The sequence below is a fragment of the Hylobates moloch genome, unplaced genomic scaffold (assembly GCF_009828535.3).
Source record: "Hylobates moloch isolate HMO894 unplaced genomic scaffold, HMol_V3 SCAFFOLD_3, whole genome shotgun sequence".
Lineage (NCBI taxonomy): Eukaryota > Metazoa > Chordata > Mammalia > Primates > Hylobatidae > Hylobates > Hylobates moloch.
In genome coordinates, this window is record NW_026652278.1 from 13,612,114 (window position 1) to 13,633,299 (window position 21,186).

Here is a 21,186-nt window from a genome sequence, read left to right on the forward strand (position 1 = left end):
TTTTTGGTTCTTTCCCAGATATACCTAGGGATGGAATTGCAAGGTCATATGATAATCTTATATTTAACTTTTTGAGGAATTGCCAAACTTTTCCACAGTGGCTGCACCATTTTACTTCCCAGGTTCAAGCAATTCTCCTGCCTCAGCCTCCCAAGTAGCTGGGATTACAGGTACCGCCACCAAGCCCAGCTAACTTTTGTATTTTTAGTAGAGATGAGGTTTCACCATGTTGGCCAGGCTGGTCTCAAACTACTGATATCAGGTAATCTGCCTGCCTTGGCCTCCCTAAATGCTGGGATTCCATGGTGGCTCACGCCCGGCCTAAAATGTTTTTAAGAAAGGTTGTGTGAGAAGAGAACAAGAGGCACATTATAATGTTAAAACAGTCAGTTCACCAAGAAGACCTAACTATATATGCACCAAGCAACAGAGCTTCAAAATGTATGATGCAAAAACCAGCAGAAATAAAAGAATAGGCAAATATGCAATTGTAGTTAGATATTTTACTATTCCTCTCTCAGTACTTGACAGAATAGTGGGTAGAAAATCAAAAAGAATACTGAACAACACAAAACTACACACACAACACTGTCAACCAAGTAGATCTAATTGACATTTGTCTACCTAATGACAGCGGAATACACATTCTTTTCAAGTGCACATGTAAATTCACCAAGATAAACCACATTCTGGGTCATAAACCAAATAGTAAACTTTATATATAAGAAGAACACTTCTAAACAATCCATGGATTAAAAACTCTCAAAGGAAAGCTTTAAATATTGTGAACTAAATCAAAATGAAAACTCAACATACCAAACTTTGTGGGATACAGCCAAAGATGTGCTTAGATGCATTAACTGCCTTAATTAGAAGAGAAGGTCTCAAGCGAATAATTTAAGCTTCCACCTATGAAACTAGAAATGAAGAGCAAAATAAACCCAAATGAAACAGAAGAAAGAAATAATAGAGAACAAAAATCCATGAAATAGAAAACAGAAAAAAGAAGAAAAAAATCAGTGAAACTCAAAGCTCTTTAAAAAAAAAACCAATAAAATTATAAACCTCTGGCCATACTGGCAAAGGAAAAAAAAAAAAGGAAAACAAATTACCAATATTAGAAAAGAAAAAAAGGAAGATAAATTACCAATATTAGAAAAGAAAGAGGAGATACCACCGTGGACTGTACAGGCATGAAAAGGATAAGACAAACAGCTCTACAGATAGAAATTCATCAACTTAGATGAAATGGACCAGTTCCTCAAAAACCACTGTATTAGCTTTCTTTTTCTCCTGTAACAAATTACAAATGTAGTGACTTTAAAACAAAAGGTTTTTATTTACAGTCCTGGAGACAGAAGTCTGACATGGGTCTTACTGGGATAAAATCAAATTGTTGACAGGACTTGCATTCCATTGTGGAGGCTTTAAGAGAGAATCTGTTCTTGTCTTTTCCTGCATCTAGAGTCTGCCCACATTTCTTGGCTTGTGGCCCCCTTCCATTTTCAAAGACAACAAGTTGAGTTGTTCTCACATCTTACTCTAACTTCCTCTTTTGCCACATCCTTCCACATTTAAGGACCCTTTTGATTACATTGAACCCACCCAGATAATTTTGTTTTTTTTAGTTCAACTGATTATTAACATTAATTCCATCTATTACCTTAATTCCCATATTTACAAGTTCTGGGGATTAGGACATGAATATCTTGGTTTGGTGGCGGGGGGTCATTATTCTGCTGATCACAGCCACAAACTATCCAATCTCACCCAAGTAGAATAATATTTCACATTTTATGTCTGGCTTATCTCACTTAGCATAATGTTTTCAAGGTTTATTCCTGTGTCTTTGTTGCTTTTTTTTTTTTTTTTGAGTCTGAGCCTCAACTCTTGTCTCCCAGGCTGGAGTGCAGTGGTGCGATCTCAGCTCACTGAAAGCTCCGCCTCCTGGGTTCAAGTGAATCTCCTGTCTCACCCTCCCAAGTAGCTGGGATTACAGGTGTGTGCCACCACGCCCGGCTAATTTTTATATTTTTAGTAGAGATGGGGGTTTGCCATGTTGGCCAGGCTGGTCTTGAACTCCTGACCTCAGGTAATCCACCTGCCTCGGCCTCCCAAAGTGCTGGGATTACAGGCGTGAGCCACCATGCCTGGCCTTCGCTGCTTTTTAATAAAGATACAAAAGCTAATTCAAATGGAAAAAGGATATTCTTTTCAACAAAGACATGAACAATTCAACATTTACAAGGAAAAATAAAATCCTCAACCTATACCTCATAGTTCATATAAAATTAACTCAAAATGGATCATAGATCTAAGTATAAAACCTGAAACTATAAAACTTTTAGAAGAAAACAGATCTTTGTGACCTGGGATTTGGCAATGAGTTCTTAAGACATGACACCAAAGGCACAGTGCGTAAAACAAAAATTTGATAAATTGGGCTTCATCAAAATTAAAAACCTTTGTTCTGTAAAAAAAAAATTCTATTAGGAGCATGGAAAGACAAGCTATACACTGGGAGAATATATTTGAAAATCCAGTATCAGAAAAAGAACTTGAATCCAGAATATATAAGAAAACACAGTGGTAATTTAAAAACTCAGTATTAAAAGGGGCAAAAGATTTAAGTAGGCTTAAATAGACATTTCACCAGAAAGGATACAAGGATGACAAATATCCCCCTGAGAAGAGTTCGGCATTGTTAGCCATTAGGGAAATGCAAATTTAAGCCATGATATTGCATATTAGAACAGCTAAAATTTAAAAATACATAGTGATAGTACTAAGTACTGGCAAGGATGCAAACAGCTGGATCTCTTAGCAAAATGGTGCAGCCACTCTGGAAGACAGGCAGAATCTTAATGATACGTTTACCATGTACTCAACTGTGTCATATCTAGATACTCATTCTAGAGAAATGAAAGCTCATGTTCACATGAAAACCTGCAGACACATGTTTTATAGTTTAGTTTATAGTTGTCAAACCTGAAGACAGTCTAAATGTCCTTCAGCAAGCAAATACATAAACAAATTGGTTGTTATTCAGAGGAATAATAGGAATAAAAAGAAATGAAGTACTCATATACAAATGTGTCGGGGAGTCCCATAACCACCCATATGCTTGAAGATTTACTAGGACTTATATGATTCATTGTATAGTTGTACTCCTCCTAAGATTTATTGCAGCAATATGGTAAGGATACATAGTTGGATCCTAAGGACACACATGGAGTCTGGAGGAATCCAGTGTCTTGATAATTTTTTCTTTTTGCGCGGTGGAGGGGGCGGTGTGGGGGGAGACAAAGTTCACTCTTGTTGCCCAGGCTGGAGTGCAATGGGGCAATCTTGGCTCACTGCAACCTCCACCTCCCAGGTTCAAGCGATTCTCCTGCCTCAGCCTCCCAAGTATCTGGGATTACAGGCGCGCACCATCACGCCTAGCTAATTTTTGTATTTTTAGTAGAAAAGGGGTTTACCATGTTGGCCAGACTTGTCTTGAACTCCTGACCTCAGGTGATCCACTTGCCTCGGCCTCCCAAAGTGCTGGAATTACAGGTGTGAGCCACTGCACCCAGCCAAGAGAATTTTTTCATTTTAAGTGCAGAGGCAGGAGGATCGATCACTTAAGCCCAGGAGTTCGAGACCAACCTGGACAACATAGGGAGACCTCCGTCTCTATAAAAAACATTTAAAAATTAGCCAGGCATGGTGGCCCGTGCCTGTGGTCCCAGCTACTCAGGAGACTGAGGCCAGAGGATCACTTGAGCCCAGGAAATTAAGGTTGCAGTGAGCCAGGATCACACCACTGTACTACATCCTGGGTGACAGAGCAACCAACACAACACCCTGTCTGAAAAAAGAAAATTGCGTTTATATACATTCAAGTAACTTAGAAATAACTTGCTGCTCCCCAGTCACTGCTTAATGTAGCTTTACTATTTGTTCTGTGGTATTCTCACGTTTTTTACACAATTGCAGGCAGAATAGTTGGTGTGGCAGTCATGGCTGTGTAATAGTCTTTTCTTTAAACATCCATTTTGAATACAAGTGAAAATACCCACTTACCTTTTACCCAATTCACTGTATCTAGTAGAGCAGCGATTCTTAAACTTCAGTGTGCATTATAGTCAGTCACATAGAGGGCTTTTTAAAACATGAATTGCTAGGCCCCACCCCTAAGAGTTTCTGATTCTGTGGTTTGGGGTTGGGCTGAATAATTTGCATTTCTAACAAGTACTCAGGTGATGCTAATGATGCTGGTCAGGGAAGCAACTTTGAGGACTAGTTTGTTAGTGGAGTTAAGGCCTACACATTAGAATCACCTGAGGAATCCCCCATCCCTACTTCTTTTTCAGAACTGGCCCTTGTCCAGTTAAGTAAACGTGTTTGGAAGTCCTGCTCAAACATGGTGTTAGGATTTTATGGTCCTTTTCAACAGAGGCAGCTCCATAACAAGTGTAGACTTTTTATTTTTTACTCCAAATCTTCATAACACTTGTGTGATGAATATAAACAGTAGCAGGATTGGCCAGCTCTGTGGTTTGGTGGTTTTAGTTCACATAAATCTGTATTCCGTCAATAGCTCACTTTTTGGTCTTGGCCAATTCCCATAAGTGCCTCCTGTAGATGGCTTGTTAATTGTAAGGAGTAAATAGTAACTACACAGTAGAGTAATTGGCTGTCACTTTGGGTGATCAAAATTAACATCACCAATGAAGGGAAGATGGACATCATGTCTTTTCAGTCACCTGGAAGGACAAACATCACTTATACAGTAGTTTGACAACATTATTTAAACAGCAGTTTGGTTATATTTTATTGGAATCTGATCATAAGGGAACCAACAGATCCAGATTGAGAAGCATTCAATTTTTTAAAAAGGACCTTATTCTTCTTAAATAGCAATGTCATGAAATATAAAGTTTGCAGAACTATTCCGTATGAAAGATTAAAGAGATCTGATAGCTAAATGCAAAAGTGCTCCTAAGCTGGGTCCTGTAACTGAAGGGGAAAAAGTGCTATAGAGGGAATAGTATTGGGTCATATGATAAATTGGAATATAGATGGTAGATTAAATAAAAAGTATTGTGCCAATTTTGAATTTCCTGAGGTTGATAACAGTACTATGGTTAGTACTGTTCCTTAGGAGACACGCTGAAATATTTGGAGGCAAAAATACCTGATAGTGCAACTTAATCTTAAATGAGTCAGAAAAAATACAAGAATGGAGCAAATGATAAGCAAATGGGGCAAGGATACAGGTGTTCTTTCCAACTTTTTTGAATCTGGAATTATTCCCAAATGAAGTTATAAACAAAAAAATTTAGGCTCTTTACTTCAGGATAGGTGTAAAGATTAAAAAACTACATAAAAATGTATTGAAAGAACACAGTGCTTTACAAGCAGTGCTTCATATGCTCCTGAATCTAGGTGGCCTTGTATCACATTCTGTAGGTGTCCCCAACTACACTGTGAGTACCAGAGAGCCTGCAGGAGGTCAGCATCCTCCTGATTTGTAACTGCCCCTTCCCCTGCTCAGTACAGCTTCTTGAATGTGTCTTGTGTAGTACTTCAGACACACTGAAGTATAAAATGCACCCTATCTAAAAATTCATTCTATCATACTAGCTAATTTTAGTTTGTTTTTTTGCTGGCTAAACTATTGTGTACTCACCTGATCATAGTCTCTTATTATATATTGCATGTACATCAGCTTTGAAAAGTATATTTCTCTTTCAGCCCAAAATGGAGTTAATCCTGACTGGGAGAAGAAAGTAATTGAATATTTTAAGGAAAAGCTGAAGGAAAATAATGCTCCTAAGTGGGTAAGCTTATTGCTATTTTCGAGGGAGAGGGTTGGACAGACTATACAGTTTCTCTTAGTAGAGTAACTAAGTAACCCACATGTAATTTAAAAATATGTAAATTAATGTACTTCTGCTTCAAGTACATTTGTATTAAAAGATTTTGGTCTTTTGCTAATTAAGTTTAAGCATATAAATACTTATACATTATGCCTCTGGGTGGCAGTAACTGACTGTGTTACTTCCTGAGACAAATCTTTAGTTGCAAGAGTGTCAGTTACCTTTGTTTTATTACCTTCATTTTAAAAGAATTGCCATGTGCTAGTTTTAAGACAAGAGCTCAACAAAGTAAATGCCTTTTCGATCATTGAAAAGTGTTCCGAATGAAAAGCATTTTTTAGCATTCTTTTACGTTATGGTCAAATGTTATCTAAAACTTGAAAGAAATGGAAGAGAACTTTGGTTCCAGCAGTTATGTTGACCATTGAGATAATTTGGCTCCCTGATGAGGCATGGGGGTGTCTGTGTGTGTGTGTGTGTGTGTGTGTGTGTGTGTGTGTGTGTGTGTATGTGTAACAATTTAAGTCTGGATGTAAAGTTTGTGTATATATGCTTAATGTTGTATAGACAGGATATTCAGTTGACTTACTTGATTATTTTCCTTTAAGGTACCATCACTGAATGAAGTTCCCCTTCATTATTTGAAACCTAATAGTTTTGTGAAATTTCGTTGCATGATTCAGGATATGTTTGACCCTGAGTTTTACATGGGAGTTTACGAAACGGTTAACCAAAACACGAAAGCACATGTAAGTATTGCTGTTTTCATGAATTTGTGGTATTAATTTTGTCCTTTTACTGTTTGTGGTAGTTTTGGTTCTGATATATTGATATAATTCTGTTTTTCTATGTTTGGGGTCATAGGTTCTTCATTTTGGAAAATATAGAGATGTAGCAGAGTGTGGGGTATGTATGTTTAATATGTATAAAACATTTTTAGTAAGAATTTTTTCCTAAACAGAATTTATTTGTTTAGCTAATCTTAAATTTATTTATCTTGTGTATAAGTTACAAGAAATCATGTGAAATGCTTTCCTTATTTGGCTTTATTTAGGAGTTTGATGTGACTTCTTTTTAATCCTCTAAAGATCTTTCAGAAGGGGAAATACTGTTAATGCCAAAATTAATTCCTCTCTCCAATATCTGTATATAATATATGAAAAACAAAGAACCCTAGGTTGCAAAATTAAATCCTTTTTAATTCCTTCAAAGACAAAGCCAATGGTAATCTCACTGTTTCTTTCATAGAAAACTGTCAGAATCAGCCTGTAATACAGAAATTTAGTGAAATATTCATTCCTAGGTAGCTCGGAGATGAGATTCAAAAGTCATATATTATTCCCTAAGAAAGGCATATTCTCTTTCAAATATACTTAGAAAATTCCAAGAAGTGGAAAGGACCCAAGAGACATCAACTTTGAGCCTAATACATACAAGCAAGGATTTTTTTGTTTGCTTTTCTTTCTAGGCCCAAGGTACCTTTTTCCTAGAATGAGTCTTTTATTTATGACTCTTGAGCAACATATGTACCAACTCTTTGTTAGCCTTTGGTAGTGTTACACATGGACAGCCTCATGTATTTTGTTGGCCCATTTCCAGATGCTGGGATTACTGAGTTAACATTAATACACAGCTTTTTATGGTATACAGTAATGTAATATATTAGCCTAATGTGTTAGGGCTCCTTAAACAAGGGATACTGTAATCATTAATACAGTTGATCCATTAGGCTTGGCACAGTGTTTATTTTATGGAAACACTCTAAAAGAAAAACAGACCTGAAGTTCATCATGTGTGAGGTTAAACAAATCTATCTTTCAAATGAGTTCTTTACTCTAAATAATTGTCAGAAGTTACATTTTTGTTTAATATAATCTTTGCAGTAACCTTCCAAATTAGGGCAATTTTTCTGTCCAGATCTGCCTACTGAACTAGAATATTTAATGAGCAACAACAACTATTGTGAATTAACAGACTGATATTGGGGTTTGATAAATCAGTTTCCTAAGGTTTGTATAAGCCAAGAGTTAGACTCCAAGAATATAAAAAGACCTAGATAACCTCATAAAAGTAAGGTTCTAGATTCGCACAGCAGAGGACTAGACCCAGATTATAAGTCACTCTACAGAGGTCCCATTTTTCTGGATTTGAGGGAGGAAGTGTTTGATGACAGTATTTGAAGTGATTTTATATCCATTTTCTTTTAAAAAGTGATAGTTTGGAATTAGTTACTTGTTAATTAACTCTGTAAAATATTTGCTGTGGTGTTATAATGTGAAAATGTGGTTGCTAATTTTAAAATAAATTTTGGGTTTTTTTAAATAAATTTTTAAAAACACTTTTTATGTATATCACAGCCTCAACAAGAACTTGATTTAAACTCTCCACGAAATACCACTTTGGAAAGACAGACTTTCTATTGTGTTCCGGTGCCTGGGGAATCTACGTGGGTAAAAGAAATATCCTTTATCTGAACTTTCTTATTGTGTTGATGGTTTCTAAAAACTTAGCCTTTAAATATTCTTCCTTTGCAAAGCTTAGCTTTATTTTAATAAAATGTGTTTCATTTGTTCTAATTGAGAAAACCCATAAAACAGGCTAAGCATTTGTCACTGAGGAATGCTAAAATAACAGTACATTCCTATAGTGAAATACTGTTAAAATGATTGAAGTAATTTTTTTTTTTTTTTGAGATAGGGACTCACTGTCACCCAGGCTGGAGTGCAGTGGCACAAACATGGCTCATTGCTGCTTCAACCTCCTGGGCTCAAGCAATCCTCTTGCCTCAGCCTCCCAAGTAGCTGGGACCACAAGCATGTGCCACCATCCCTGGCGAATTTTTTGATTTCTTGTAGGAACAGGGTTCACTTTGTTGCCCAAGCTGGTCTTGAACCCCTGGGGTCAAGTGATCCTCTCACCTCAGCCTACCAAAGTGCAGGAATTATAGACATGAGCTACCATGCTCCACCTAAGGCACATTTAAAGGTACTGAAAAAATGTGATAATTAAAGTAAAAAAATAGTTTCAAATTAGAATTCATTCTAATTAAGGGAAAACAATGTATTGGCTCTTTGGAGAGGGGATTGTAGAAACATTTCCTTTTTATTTACAATAGTAGTTTTTTAAGGCATGGCCCACCTACATTGAAATGCACAGATTTTAAGGTAATGCACAGTGATTTGGTTAAATGCATACACCCATGTAATTTATACCCCAAAGTAAAGAACTGGTGCCTAAAAATTCCTTTCTGCCTTTTTCTAGTCACTACCTCCTCCCCTGCAAGCACAATCCTGAATTCTTGACTATGGCTTGGTCTTGCCTATTCTTGAATGACATCTAAATGGACTCATATAATATATAGTCTTTGTATCTGACATCTTGTGTTTAACATCATCCATTTGAGAGTCATCCATGTTGTGCGTATCAGTAGTTCTTTATTTCTTTCTTTTTTTTTCTTTTGCTGAGTATTATTTGTTTATAAAGTCTCCAGTTGATGAGCATTTAGGTTGTTTACAGTTTTAAGCTGGGCATTTTCTTTGTGAGAACATTTTAAACTACCAACTCAGTTTTTTTTGTTTTTGTTTTTTTGAGTTGGAGGCTCGCTCTGCTGCCAGTCTGGAGTGCAGTGGCATGATCTTGGCTCACTGCAACCTCCATCTCCTGGATCCAAGTGATTCTTCTGCCTCAGCCTCCCGAGTAGCTGGGACTACAGGCACACGCCACCATGCCTGCCAGTTTTTGTATTTTTAGTAAAGATGGGGTTTCACCATGTTGGCCAGGATGGTCTCGATCTCTTGACTTCGTGATCTGCCTGCCTCGGCCTCGCAAAGTGCTGGGATTACAGGAGTGACTAATTCAGTTTTTTAACAGATATTTTGAGTCAGTTGTGATAAATTGTATCTTTCAAGGACTGTTTTGAAGTCATTTAAACCCAGTTGTTGAATTTATTGACATAAAACTTGTCAGAGTATTTTCTTTTTAATGTCTGTGGGATATCTAGCATTGATCTCTTTTATTCCCAATAATGTTAGTCTATTTTTCACTTCAATTTTCTGTTTTCTGCTTCATCCATTTCTGCTTTATTTCCTTCTTTTTGGTTTGGTTTTAACTGGTCTTTTTCTAGCCTTTTTTTTTTTAGATGGGGGCTTGCTGGCTCTGTCGCCCAGGCTGGAGTGCAGTGGCACAATCTCGGCTCACTGCAACCTCCGCCTCCCAGGTTCAAGCAGTTCTCTGCCTCAGCCTCCCAAGTAGCTGGGATTGCAGGTGCCTGCCACCATGCCCGGCTAATTGTTTTGTATTTTTGATAGAGACGGGGTTTTACCATGTTGGCCAGGCTGGTCTTGAACTCCTGACCTCGTGATCCTCCTGCCTCAACCTCCCAAAGTGCTGGGATTACAGGCGTGAGCCACCGCGCCTGGCCCTTTTTCTAGCTTTTTAAAGTAGATGCTCAGATTATTGATTTCGAATTTTTCTTATTTTCTAATGTTAGCAACTAAAGCTATAAATTTCTCCTCAATCACTGCTTTAGTTGCATCCCACAAGTTTTCATTTGTTAGGTTTTTACTGTCATTCAAAATATTTTCCAATTTCCCTTGTGATTTCTTCTTTGATCTTTTGCCCTTGCAACAGTCTGCTTCTGTGTATTCTCATTCTTTGTGCTATTTTTGTCATAGATTTCACTTGTCCTTAGATTATACAGCTCACAGCATACTATTTTTGTTTTTAACAGTCATTTGTCTTTTATATAAATTAAGCAAGAAGAATTCATCTTTTATATTTGGCATCATTTCCTTTAGCGATATTATTATGATTATGCTTTTTTTTTTTTCGAGGCAGACTCCTGCTCTGTCACCAGGCTGGAGTGCAGTGGTGCAATTTCGGCTCACTGCAACCTCCGCTTCCCAGGTTCAAGTGATTCTCCTGCCTCAGCCTCTGGAGTAGCTGGGACTACAGGTGTGTGCCACCATGCCAATTTTTTTGTGTTTTTAGTTGAGACGGGGTTTCACCATGTTGGCCAGGATGATCTTAATCTCCTGACCTCAGGTGATCCACCCACCTTAGCCTCCCGAAGTGCTGGGATTACAGGCATGAGCCACTGTGCCTGGCCAGCAATTTTTTTTTTTTTTTTTTTTAAATACAGATCTTTTGGTGCCGAATTCTGTCAGTTTCTGTTCAATTGAAAATGTCTTTTATTTCACCTTCATTTTTGTTTGTTTTATTTATTTATTTATTTATTTTTGAGACAGGGTCTCTCCCTTTGTTGCCCAGGCTGGTCTCGAACTCCTGAGCTCAAGTGATCTACCGGCCTCCGCCTCCCAAAGCACTAGGATTCCAGATGTGAGCCACCACACCCGGCGTCACCTTAATTTTTGAAGAACATTTTCATTGGATATAGAATTTTTATTTTTTATTTTAATACTTATTTAAAAAAAATAGACCAGGCACAGTGGCTCATGCCTATAATCCCAGCACTTTGGGAGGCAGAGGCAGGAGGATCACTTGAGGCCAGGAGTTTGAGACCAACCTGGCCAACATGGCAAAACTCTGTCTCTACAAAAAATGCAAAAATTAGCCAGGTGTGGTGGTGGGCACCTGTGGTTCCAGCTACTCCTGTGGCTTGAGACGGGAGGATCACCTGAACCCAGAAGGCTGAGGTTGCAGTGAGCTGAAATTGCACCACTGCACTCCAGCCTAGGCAACAGAACGACACTGTCTCAAAAAAAAAAAAGAGAGAGATGAGTTCTCACTGTGTTGCCCAGGCTACTCTTAGCCTCCTGGGCAGAGCAGTCCTCCCACCTGAGCCTCCCAAAGTGCTGGGTTTACAGATGTTAGCCACTGCATCCACCTGGGATTTGTTAGGGGTGGTGTAGAACAGCCCTTGTTGTGCAGTAGATCATCCTTATTCATGAGGCCTGCTATTTCTAGGTCTTACCCAAATGTCTGGGATGACTAGCAGGGTCCATTCTGGTATTATACTACCTCCAGAGTCTCCATTTAACTCTGTGCCAACTAGCAGCTGTTCTCTGCTAGGCCTCAGGGAATCTTGACTTGTATATCCACAGTTTAGTGTTTTGTCAGAGATCCAAATGGAACCTTCAGGATCTTTTATCCATAACTACTCCCTTTCTAGTACTTCTCTGCAAATTCCAGTTGCTTCACTAGCCCTGAACCATGTGCTCTGTCTTCTCCACCCAGTAAGAGCAGGGCCTCTACTGCTCTTTGTTGCAGTTTGGAGAATGTCTGCAGGAGAGAGCTGGGAGAATTTGGAGTTTACCTGCTGTGTTTCTCCCCATTCAAGGATCATAACCTTATGCTCCCTGTTGTCCAGTGACTGAAAACAGTTGCTTCACGTATTTTGTCCAGTTGCATTGTTGTTTACAGCAAGGACAGCAGCATAAGGTTGATACCTGTTACTCTCGTGACCAAAACTGGAAGTCTAGCCTCCTTTTAAAAATGCATTTCCATTTTAACTGAATTGCCAAACTAGTAATTTTTTATAAGTCATATAATTAGCAAAACATTTAGGATATTCCTCAGTTTATGGTAGTCTTTTCTTAACTTTTCGTTTAACGCCTATGTTAATGCAAACCAAGCTCGAGTCAGTCCCTCAACATCCTACACTCCCAGTCGCCACAAGAGGAGTTATGAAGATGACGACGATATGGACCTACAGCCCAATAAACAGAAAGACCAACATGCAGGTGCCAGACATGCAGGTATTGTGTGCTAACAGGTTTTCTCTAGACTTTGCTGTCTTACAGTAGATTGGTTTTCAGAGTGAATTGTTACATCATATAGCTCTATATTTAGGAGCTGGCAATTTATCAGAGTTACAGACATGTTGAGAGTTTTTTACAGTACTCTTTGATCAGACTGTGCTTCGCAAATGAGCAATTAGGCATCACTTTGTGACAAGTGGCTGCTCTAATGTATGTTTTTGGAGTCTCAAGTGACTATCTGGAAAGGTCTTTTCTATCTTCATATTTATTTTTTTCCTAATTCTTAAATAATACAGAAGCCTGGTACTTTACCCTAAAAATGAGTTATTTTTATCTGAAAACATGCTTTCTCGTTTTCTTTTTAATTTTCTTGTTTGTTTGTGTTTGGAGACAGGGTTCCACTCCCATCACCCAGGCTGGAGTGCAGTGGCATAATCGTGGCTTACTGTAGCCTTGACCTCCTGGGCTCAAGTGATCCCGTCACTTCAACCTGCCTAGTAGCTAGGGCTATAGGCGCATGCCACCACACGCAGCTAACTTTTTAAATTTTGTGTAGAGATGGGATCTCACTATGTTGCCCAGGCTGGTCTCAAACTCCTGGGCTCGGGTGATCCTTCTATATCAGCCTCCCAAAGCCACTGGCATAATGGGCGTGAGCCACCACGCCCAACCAGTCTTAGCTTTTATAAGTAGTGGATTTCTTTGTTATGGTGGGTATATAAGTTTGTCTTTATATTTGTAATATATTCGAGTTTGTAATATATTCGAGTATGTGCTATCCACTTCCCTTCAGCACCTTTAATCAGAAGGAAAAATTAAAGGACAAGGAGGCAAAACAAATCAGTCTGGTCATTTACTATCTGCAGGATTGGGTAGAGAAGGCTTAATTATTTATTTATTTTTTTATTTTATTTTTTTTTTGAGACAGAGTTTCGCTCCTGTTGCCCTGGCTAGATTGCAGTGGCACGATCTCGGCTCGCTGCAAGCTCCGCCTCTTGGGTTCAAGCGATTCTCCTGCCTCAGCCTCCTGAGTAGCTGGAATTACAGGCATGCGCCACCACGCCTGGCTAATTTTGTATTTTTAGTAGAGACAAGGTTTCTCCACGTTGGTCAGGCTGGTCTCGAGCTCCCGACATCAGATGATCCGCCTGCCTCGGCCTCCCAAAGTGCTGGGATTACAGGCGTGAGCCACTGTGCCTGGCCAAGGCAAATTTAACAATCAGTGGTAAACAGGGATTTACTAATGAATTTTATTTACCCATATATTACTCTACTTTATAAATTGATACTTCCCAATTTTCTTAATGCTAAGATATATTTTAATGTGTTTAAAATTGGAATGTTTTACTATGAATACATATAAATGTCGCAGTATTCTTTTTCTCCACCGATCCCCAGAATATATTAAAATTAATGGTCTATCATCTAGCCTGGACGACATGGCGAAACCCCGTCTCTACTAAAAATACAAAAATTAGCCAGGCATGGTGGCAGGCACCTGTAATCTCAGCTATTCGGGAGGCTAAGGCAGTAGAATCACTTGAACACAGGGGGGCAGAGGTTACAGTGAGCTGAGATCGTGCCATTGCACTCTAGCCAGAGTGACAGAGAGACTCCATCTCAAATAAATATCATAGTAACTTATATATTGTAATATATTCAAGTATGTATTCAAGTCCAGGAAATATGTTAATTCTCTTATCACTTAAGCAGTTGATGCTACTTTTATTTCTTACCATTCTTGTTTGAATGTCCTAATGCAGGCTTTTTATGCATTTGAGTACTTTATTTATATAAAGTAAAACTTGTTGGTGTTTAGTCAATCTTTCAGGCTATACATATTTTTAAACTTTTTATTTTGACACAGTATAGATTTACATGCAGTTGTAAGAAATAATACAGAGAGGCTGGTCGCGGTGGCTCACACCTATAATCTCAGCCCTTCATGAGGCCAAGGCAGGCATGTCACTTGAGGTCAGGAGTTCCAGTCTGGCCAACATGGTGAAACCCCATCTCTACTAAAAATACAAAAATTAGCTGGGCATGGTTGTGCACGCCTGTAATCCCAGCTACTTAGGAGGCTGAGGCAGGAGAATTGCTTGAACCCGGGAGGCAAAGGTTGCAGTGAGCCCCGATCGCCACCATGCTCCAGCCTGGGTGACAGGGCAAGACTCTGTCTCAAAAAAAAAAATAATAATACAGAAAGATCTTGTATACCTTTTAGCCTCTACTTCCCCCAATGGTAACACCTTACGTAATTATAGAAGAATGTCATAACCAGGAAATGGACATTGATACAATCATTTGTTTTTCTTTTTTTTTTTTTTTTTGAGACGGAGTCTTGCTCTGTCGCCCAGGCTGGAGTGCAGTGGCGCAATCTCGGCTCACTGCAAGCTCTGCCTCCCGGGTTCACGCCATTCTCCTGCCTCAGCCTTCTGAGTAGCTGGGACTACAGGCGCCCACCTCCACGCCTGGCTAATTTTTTGTATTTTTAGTAGAGACGGGGTTTCACCGTGTTAGCCAGGATGGTCTCCTGACCTCGTGATCCACCTGCCTCAGCCTCCCGAAGTACTGGGGTTACAGGCTTGAGCCACTGCACCTGGCCTGTTCTTTGCAGTTTTATCACATAGGTAGATTCATTTGACCACCACCACAGTTAAGATCGGGAATATTTCATTACCCAGATCTCTCATGTTGCCCTTTTATGCTCATAACTACCACTCTCCTGCCTCCTCCATCCCCCCAAGTCTCTAGACCGTAGCAACCACTGGTCTCTTCTCTATCTCTTATAATTTTGTCATTTTAAGAATGGAATTGTATATTACATAAACTTTGGGGATTGTCTTTTCTTCAGCACAATTCCCTTGAGATCCATCCCAATTGTTGCATGTATCAGTAGTTTGTCCCTTTTATTGCTGAGTGGTATTTCGTGGTATGGCAGGCTATAATTTGATTCTCATGTTATCAGCCCTAAAGTGTAACTACTTCAGGAGTTGGGGTTATTCTTTTAATGACCTGTATATCCCCAACAAGTGGTTTGATTCCTGGTACATACTGGGTATTAATAAGTATTTGGTAAATTAATTTATTGCTGTATGGTTTTATTCTGCTTAATTAATAGAAAAAGTATGTTCTACCAAGGAGTTTTGCTGTCGGTAGACCATGTATTCCTTAAATCAAAGATGTCAAAGTAACCATATTGCAAATCAACTTTTGAAACTGGTTATACATGAGATTTGATGGGAGGAATTTGTTGATATCTTACAGTAAGGGAAAAAAGTAAACTTTTTAGATCTACATGTTTGTTTTTGTCCTCTTACAGATCAAACAAAAGACTTTGTTAGTATGTGCTGTTTCCTTAAAAACTGTAACAACTTGAACTTTGCAAGCTCAGAAGCATCACATATATCAAACTTGAAAGGCATTTATGGAATGTTCTTTTTCTCCAGGAGGCCTTAGAAATGACTAAGTGCAATGCTATCCTTTGAATTTAGGGAGTGTTGGTGGTCTTCAATGGTGTGGAGAGCCAAAACGTTTAGAAACTGAAGCTTCTACTGGGCAACAGCTGAACTCTCTGAACTTGTCTTCTCCTTTTGATTTGAATTTTCCATTGCCAGGAGAGAAGGGCCCTGCATGCCTTGTGAAGGTAATAAAACTTTTCATAGATCCAACATTGACATGTTATATGTCTCAGAAAGTAGCTTAGTGTCTGAGCATTTGCATTTGTTTTCTTGTGTCAGGCTAGCTATAGCAAATCACTGCAAATTTAATAGCCTAAAGCAGCAAAAGTTTATCATCTTACGGGCTTTAGGTCAGAAATCCAACATGGTCTCAGTAGGGTAAACTCGAGGTGCCAGCAGGGCTACATTCCTTTCTCGGAGCCCCTAAGGGAGAATTTCCTTGGCTTATGGCTCCTTCTTCCATATTCGTAGCCAGCAACATTGCATTTGTCTGACCATTTTTTGCATGTTGACATCTCATCTGACCACAACCAGGAAGGGTTCCCCAATTTTAAGAATCTGTGTGATTACATGGGGCCCAGCCAGTTAATCAAGGATAATCCCCCCATTTCAAGGTTGTTAATTTAATCACACCTGCACGTTCCTTTTGCATGTAAGCTAACATATTCACAAGTTAAAAGAATTGAAGAATATCTCAAATGCAGAAGCAGAACAACTTTTAAATTATGTCTATTCCCTTCCTGTATCATTTCTAACATAATATCTTCTTCATTTTTGTCTTCTTCCTTCTCTCAGCAAAACCTGTTTCTCACTTATATCTAAAATAAAGCAGAAGTAAGAAAACTTTTAATAGTTTGTTCTTCCATCTTACTTATTCTAGTATTTTGATCCTGATAAATGAGCAAGTGATAGAAGGTTCAGAAATGATTGTTAAGGATTTCCATCCTTATTCTTTGTGCATTTTGGGTTTTTTTGTTTTTGGGGGTTTTTTTTGTTTTGTTTTGTTTTGTTTTGTTTTGTTTTTGAGGCAGTCTCATTCTGTTGTCCAGGCTGGTATGCAATGGCATGATCTTGGCTCACTGCAACTTCTACCTCCTGGGTTCAGGCAATTCTCGTGCCTCAGCCTCCTGAGTAGCTGAGATTACAGGCATGCACCACCACACCCAGCTAGTTTTTTATATTTTTCATAGAGATGGGGTTTCACTATGTTGGCCAGGCTGGTCTTGAACTCCTGACCTCAAGTGACCCACCCACCTCAGCTTCCCAAAGTTCTGGGATTCCAGGGGTGAGCCACTGCACCCAGATTCTCAGCGGTTTTAACTGAAATGACACTTAAGTCATATGGCACAGGGACCAAAATTAACCATTTTCCCCTGCCATGCTTCTACCAGGCGTGATCAGTAAATGGCCTTGACTATCACTAAGTCCATCATGACAGACAATTTTGAAAGGTTGTTTTTTTTTTTTAATTGTGAAAAATCTTCTGGCCATTCCAAGTTTTGTGTTAATCCGATGTTGCAGTTTATGAATAAATGCAAAGCTAATCATCTTGTTTTTGTTTTTTCCTTTTCTTGGTGTGGTTTAATAGGTTTTGAGATAGTGCACGGTTCTAGTTTTAACTGTCAGCCTTTGGGAAAAGGCTTTTTTTAATTTTAGGAAAATCCTTTTTTTTTTTTTGTAGTACTGTGGTATATTGAAAACAGACATTAGTTTGGAAGGTAGGCAGGCATCCTTTGTTTTGGTTTTTCACTTATTTGCTAAATAGCAGAATGACTCTTGGTCTCAATTTATAAAAATTTATGAAATAAAGGATTTGCTTTAAGGTCTGTTTTCTGATCTAAAATTCCAAGATATTGGTACTTCAAGACTAATATCTTAAGCTTTGTGTCTGTTCTAACAATGTGATTTCATGTGGTCTCTTGTTAGGTTTATGAAGATTGGGATTGTTTCAAAGTAAATGACATTCTTGAGCTATATGGCATACTGTCTGTGGATCCTGTGCTGAGTATACTGAATAATGATGAAAGGTGAGTCTGTGTGCTCTTTTTTTGTTCTCCTTTATTATATAATTTCAAGTTTTCAGGAAAGTTACAGGATGGTTTTAAAGAACTCCCTTTTCCCTTTTTCCCAGATGTACCAGTTGTAAACACTTGCACCCCATGTGCTTTGTCATTCATTTGTGCTTTCTATCTATGCACACATTTTTCTGAAACACTTGAAAGTATGTTGCAGAAATCAAACCCTTTTACCCCTAACTGCTTGTCAACATTTCCTAAGAGCACTGACTTTCTCATACATAATTAGAGTACAGGTATCAAAACTAGGAAATTTGCCACACATATACAATACACTAATCCACAATCTATACTTAATTTCACTAATTGTCTTAATCATGTTCTTTTTTACATGTCTCCCTTCTGCATCCCCCAGTCCAAGGTTCAGAAGCTCGCTCATTCTCTCTTTCTACTGAGTTTATACTGTATTTCTGATTCCCGTTCAGCACCACAGGTGTCGTTCTACTTGTTCTCTTTTCTATATTAGTGTAACTCTCTTAAACTTGATTCCCATTTTTCACAATCTTACATTTGCACATTTTTACAACATAGAGAAGGGAATTTCAGAATTGTTAAGTCATACCTCTACAAAACATAAACCTAAATAACTAGAGGTCAATCTGAAACAGTCCTCAGCCTTTGTCTTTCATGGTCTTGCCACTTTTTTTTTTTCCTTTAACAACAGAAGTGTATGTCTTCCAGTAGTTCTGGAGGCTGGGAAGTCCAAAATCAAGTTCCCAGCAGATCTGGTTTCTAGTGAGGGCCCACTTCCTGGTTTGCAGATGGCTGTCTTCTCACGTGGTAGAGAGCAGAGAGCCTTGATACTTCTGAAGAGTGTAAGCCAGTTACCAGTTACTTGTTTCCTCATGGTTAGACTCAATGTTTTGCATTTTTGGTAGGAATATTACAGAATTGATGTATCCTCAGTATGTTACAGCAGGAGGCATGCAATGTCAGTTTGTCCCTTTACTGGTGAGGTTAATTTTCATTAGTTGGTTAAGGTGGTGTCTTCCAGATGTCTCTTCTCTAAAGTTACATTTCTCACTTTGTAATTGACAAGTAACTTGGAGGAAGGTACTTTGGGACATAAATATCCAGTTTCTCATTAAACTTTCACCAATTTATTTTAGCATTCATTGATGATTCTTGCTTGAATCAGTTATTACTATGTTGGCAATTTTCTAACTCAGTACATTTATTTATTGGCATTCTACTATAAAAGATACCTCTTCCATTTGTTTATTCAAGTAATGTATTTACTTATATTTAGTATGGACTAATAGATTCTGATTTTATTCAATGTTAATATCATTATTTTATTTTGAGACCCAAATTTTCCCAGATTTGGCTAGTGGGAGCCACTTTAAGCAGGTGCTGGGTCCTTTTTTTGAGATGATGTTACCATTTTTTAACATTTATTTTCTGGCATATTAAGCTGTTGCAGCTTCATCATATGCTTTGAAGATCTGAGTCCTAGATGTGCTCGTTGGTACTGGGTTAGATTTGCATCTAGGCCCTTAAAGTAGAGAGCTAGGATACATGCAACATATGTATACATATACATGCATACACATTTAAATGCACACATACATACTCACACATGCATGTTTTGTATATTTCTAACGTCTGTGAAAAACCATGGGTTCATATTTCTGATTCCAGCTCAGCACAGCAGGAGTCACATGTTCTAGTTGTTCTCCTTTCTATATTTATGACTTCCTTTTCTAACAAATTTGATTCCCATTATTCACAATCTGTCGTTTCCCCATTTCTACCATGTACAGAAGGGAATTTCAGAATTGGTAACCCATACCACTACAAAACAGAAACCTAGTAATTAGAGTTCAATACATTTCCAGTTCATTTTTATTTTAGAATGCAGCTGTGTAGTCAGAGCTATGTTCCAGTTACTCAGGGAACTTTTCTTCCCCTCCGGAGTGATTTCATTATTTATTTTACTTAGAAAGATTCTCAGAGGTGTCATTCTCAGCTATCCCCATTCCTGTTGTCTCTTCCCACCCAGCCTCCTTAGGGAACCGTACTTTCTGGTTTATCCTTCCTGTATTTATTTTTTTACAAAAATATGAAGATACGTATACATTTTATTTCTACCTTTTTCTTCTATAAAAGGTAACATGGTATATATACTCATTTACACTTTTTAATTTTTTTTATTAACAACATATCTTGGAAATCTAGATCTTCCTCATTCATTTTTGTTTTGTTTTGAGATTGCCAAAAGCAAGGGCTGATGTCCCTCATCTACACCAGAGTCCTCTTGTTGAATACTGGACATTCATCATCTTAGTTTCTGTATAGGATGAACTTAACATTTTTCACAGTTAAAAAAAAAATGGTACAAAACAAAAATTTTAAACAACTTTAAATAAGCTTAACCGTCCCTTAGTAATAGTATATGAGATTGTTCATCTTGGCAATTTCTGATTATGATGACTTTCCTGCTTTAGTTACTTCACTATTGATGTAGTTTAGTTTAGAGGTTGTATTAGTCAGGGGTCTCTAAAGGGTCGGAACTGATAGGATAGATTAATATATGAAGGGGAGTTTATTAGGAGAATTGACTCACACGATCACAAGGTAAAGTCCCACAATAGGCCATCTGTAAGTTGGGGAGCAAGGAAGCCAGCCTGAGTCTCAAAATCTCAAAAGTAGGGAAGCCAACAGTGCAGGCTTCAGTCCGTGGCTGAAGGCCTAAGAGGTCCTGGCGAACCACTGGTGTAGGGCCAAGAGTCCAAAAGCTGAAGAACTTGGAGTCTGATTTTTGAGGGCAGGAAGCATCCAGCATGAGAGAAAGATGGAGGCCGGAAGACTCAGCCAGTCTGCTCTTTCCATGCCTGCCTTTATGCTGGCAGCTGATTAGATGCTGCCCACCCAGATTCAGGGTGGGTCTGCCTGTCCCAGCCCGCTGACTCAAATGTTAATCTCCTTTGGCAACACCCTCACAGACACACCCAGGAACAATACTTTTCATCCTTCAATCCAGTCAAATTGACACAGTATTAACCATCACAGAGGTTAAGAGCACAGACAGGCAGACAGCCTGGGTTGGAGTCCTGACTTGGCC

General features: G+C 38.6%; 1 protein-coding gene across 3 annotated transcripts in view; it reads left to right on the forward strand.

Annotated features, from left to right (window-relative positions):
- The window catches only part of MCMBP (minichromosome maintenance complex binding protein), a 63,482-nt gene that overhangs the window by 25,689 nt on the left and 16,607 nt on the right, over positions 1 to 21,186 (forward strand). For all 3 annotated transcript variants that reach the window (XM_032176357.2, XM_032176355.2, XM_032176356.2), the window contains exons 2-8: positions 5,743 to 5,828; positions 6,476 to 6,616; positions 6,732 to 6,773; positions 8,225 to 8,326; positions 12,439 to 12,583; positions 16,081 to 16,232; positions 17,974 to 18,074. In XM_032176357.2, the coding sequence (XP_032032248.1) occupies positions 6,542 to 6,616; positions 6,732 to 6,773; positions 8,225 to 8,326; positions 12,439 to 12,583; positions 16,081 to 16,232; positions 17,974 to 18,074 (617 nt within the window). In that variant the 5' untranslated portion in view covers positions 5,743 to 5,828; positions 6,476 to 6,541. The remainder of the gene's footprint in view (positions 1 to 5,742; positions 5,829 to 6,475; positions 6,617 to 6,731; positions 6,774 to 8,224; positions 8,327 to 12,438; positions 12,584 to 16,080; positions 16,233 to 17,973; positions 18,075 to 21,186) is intronic.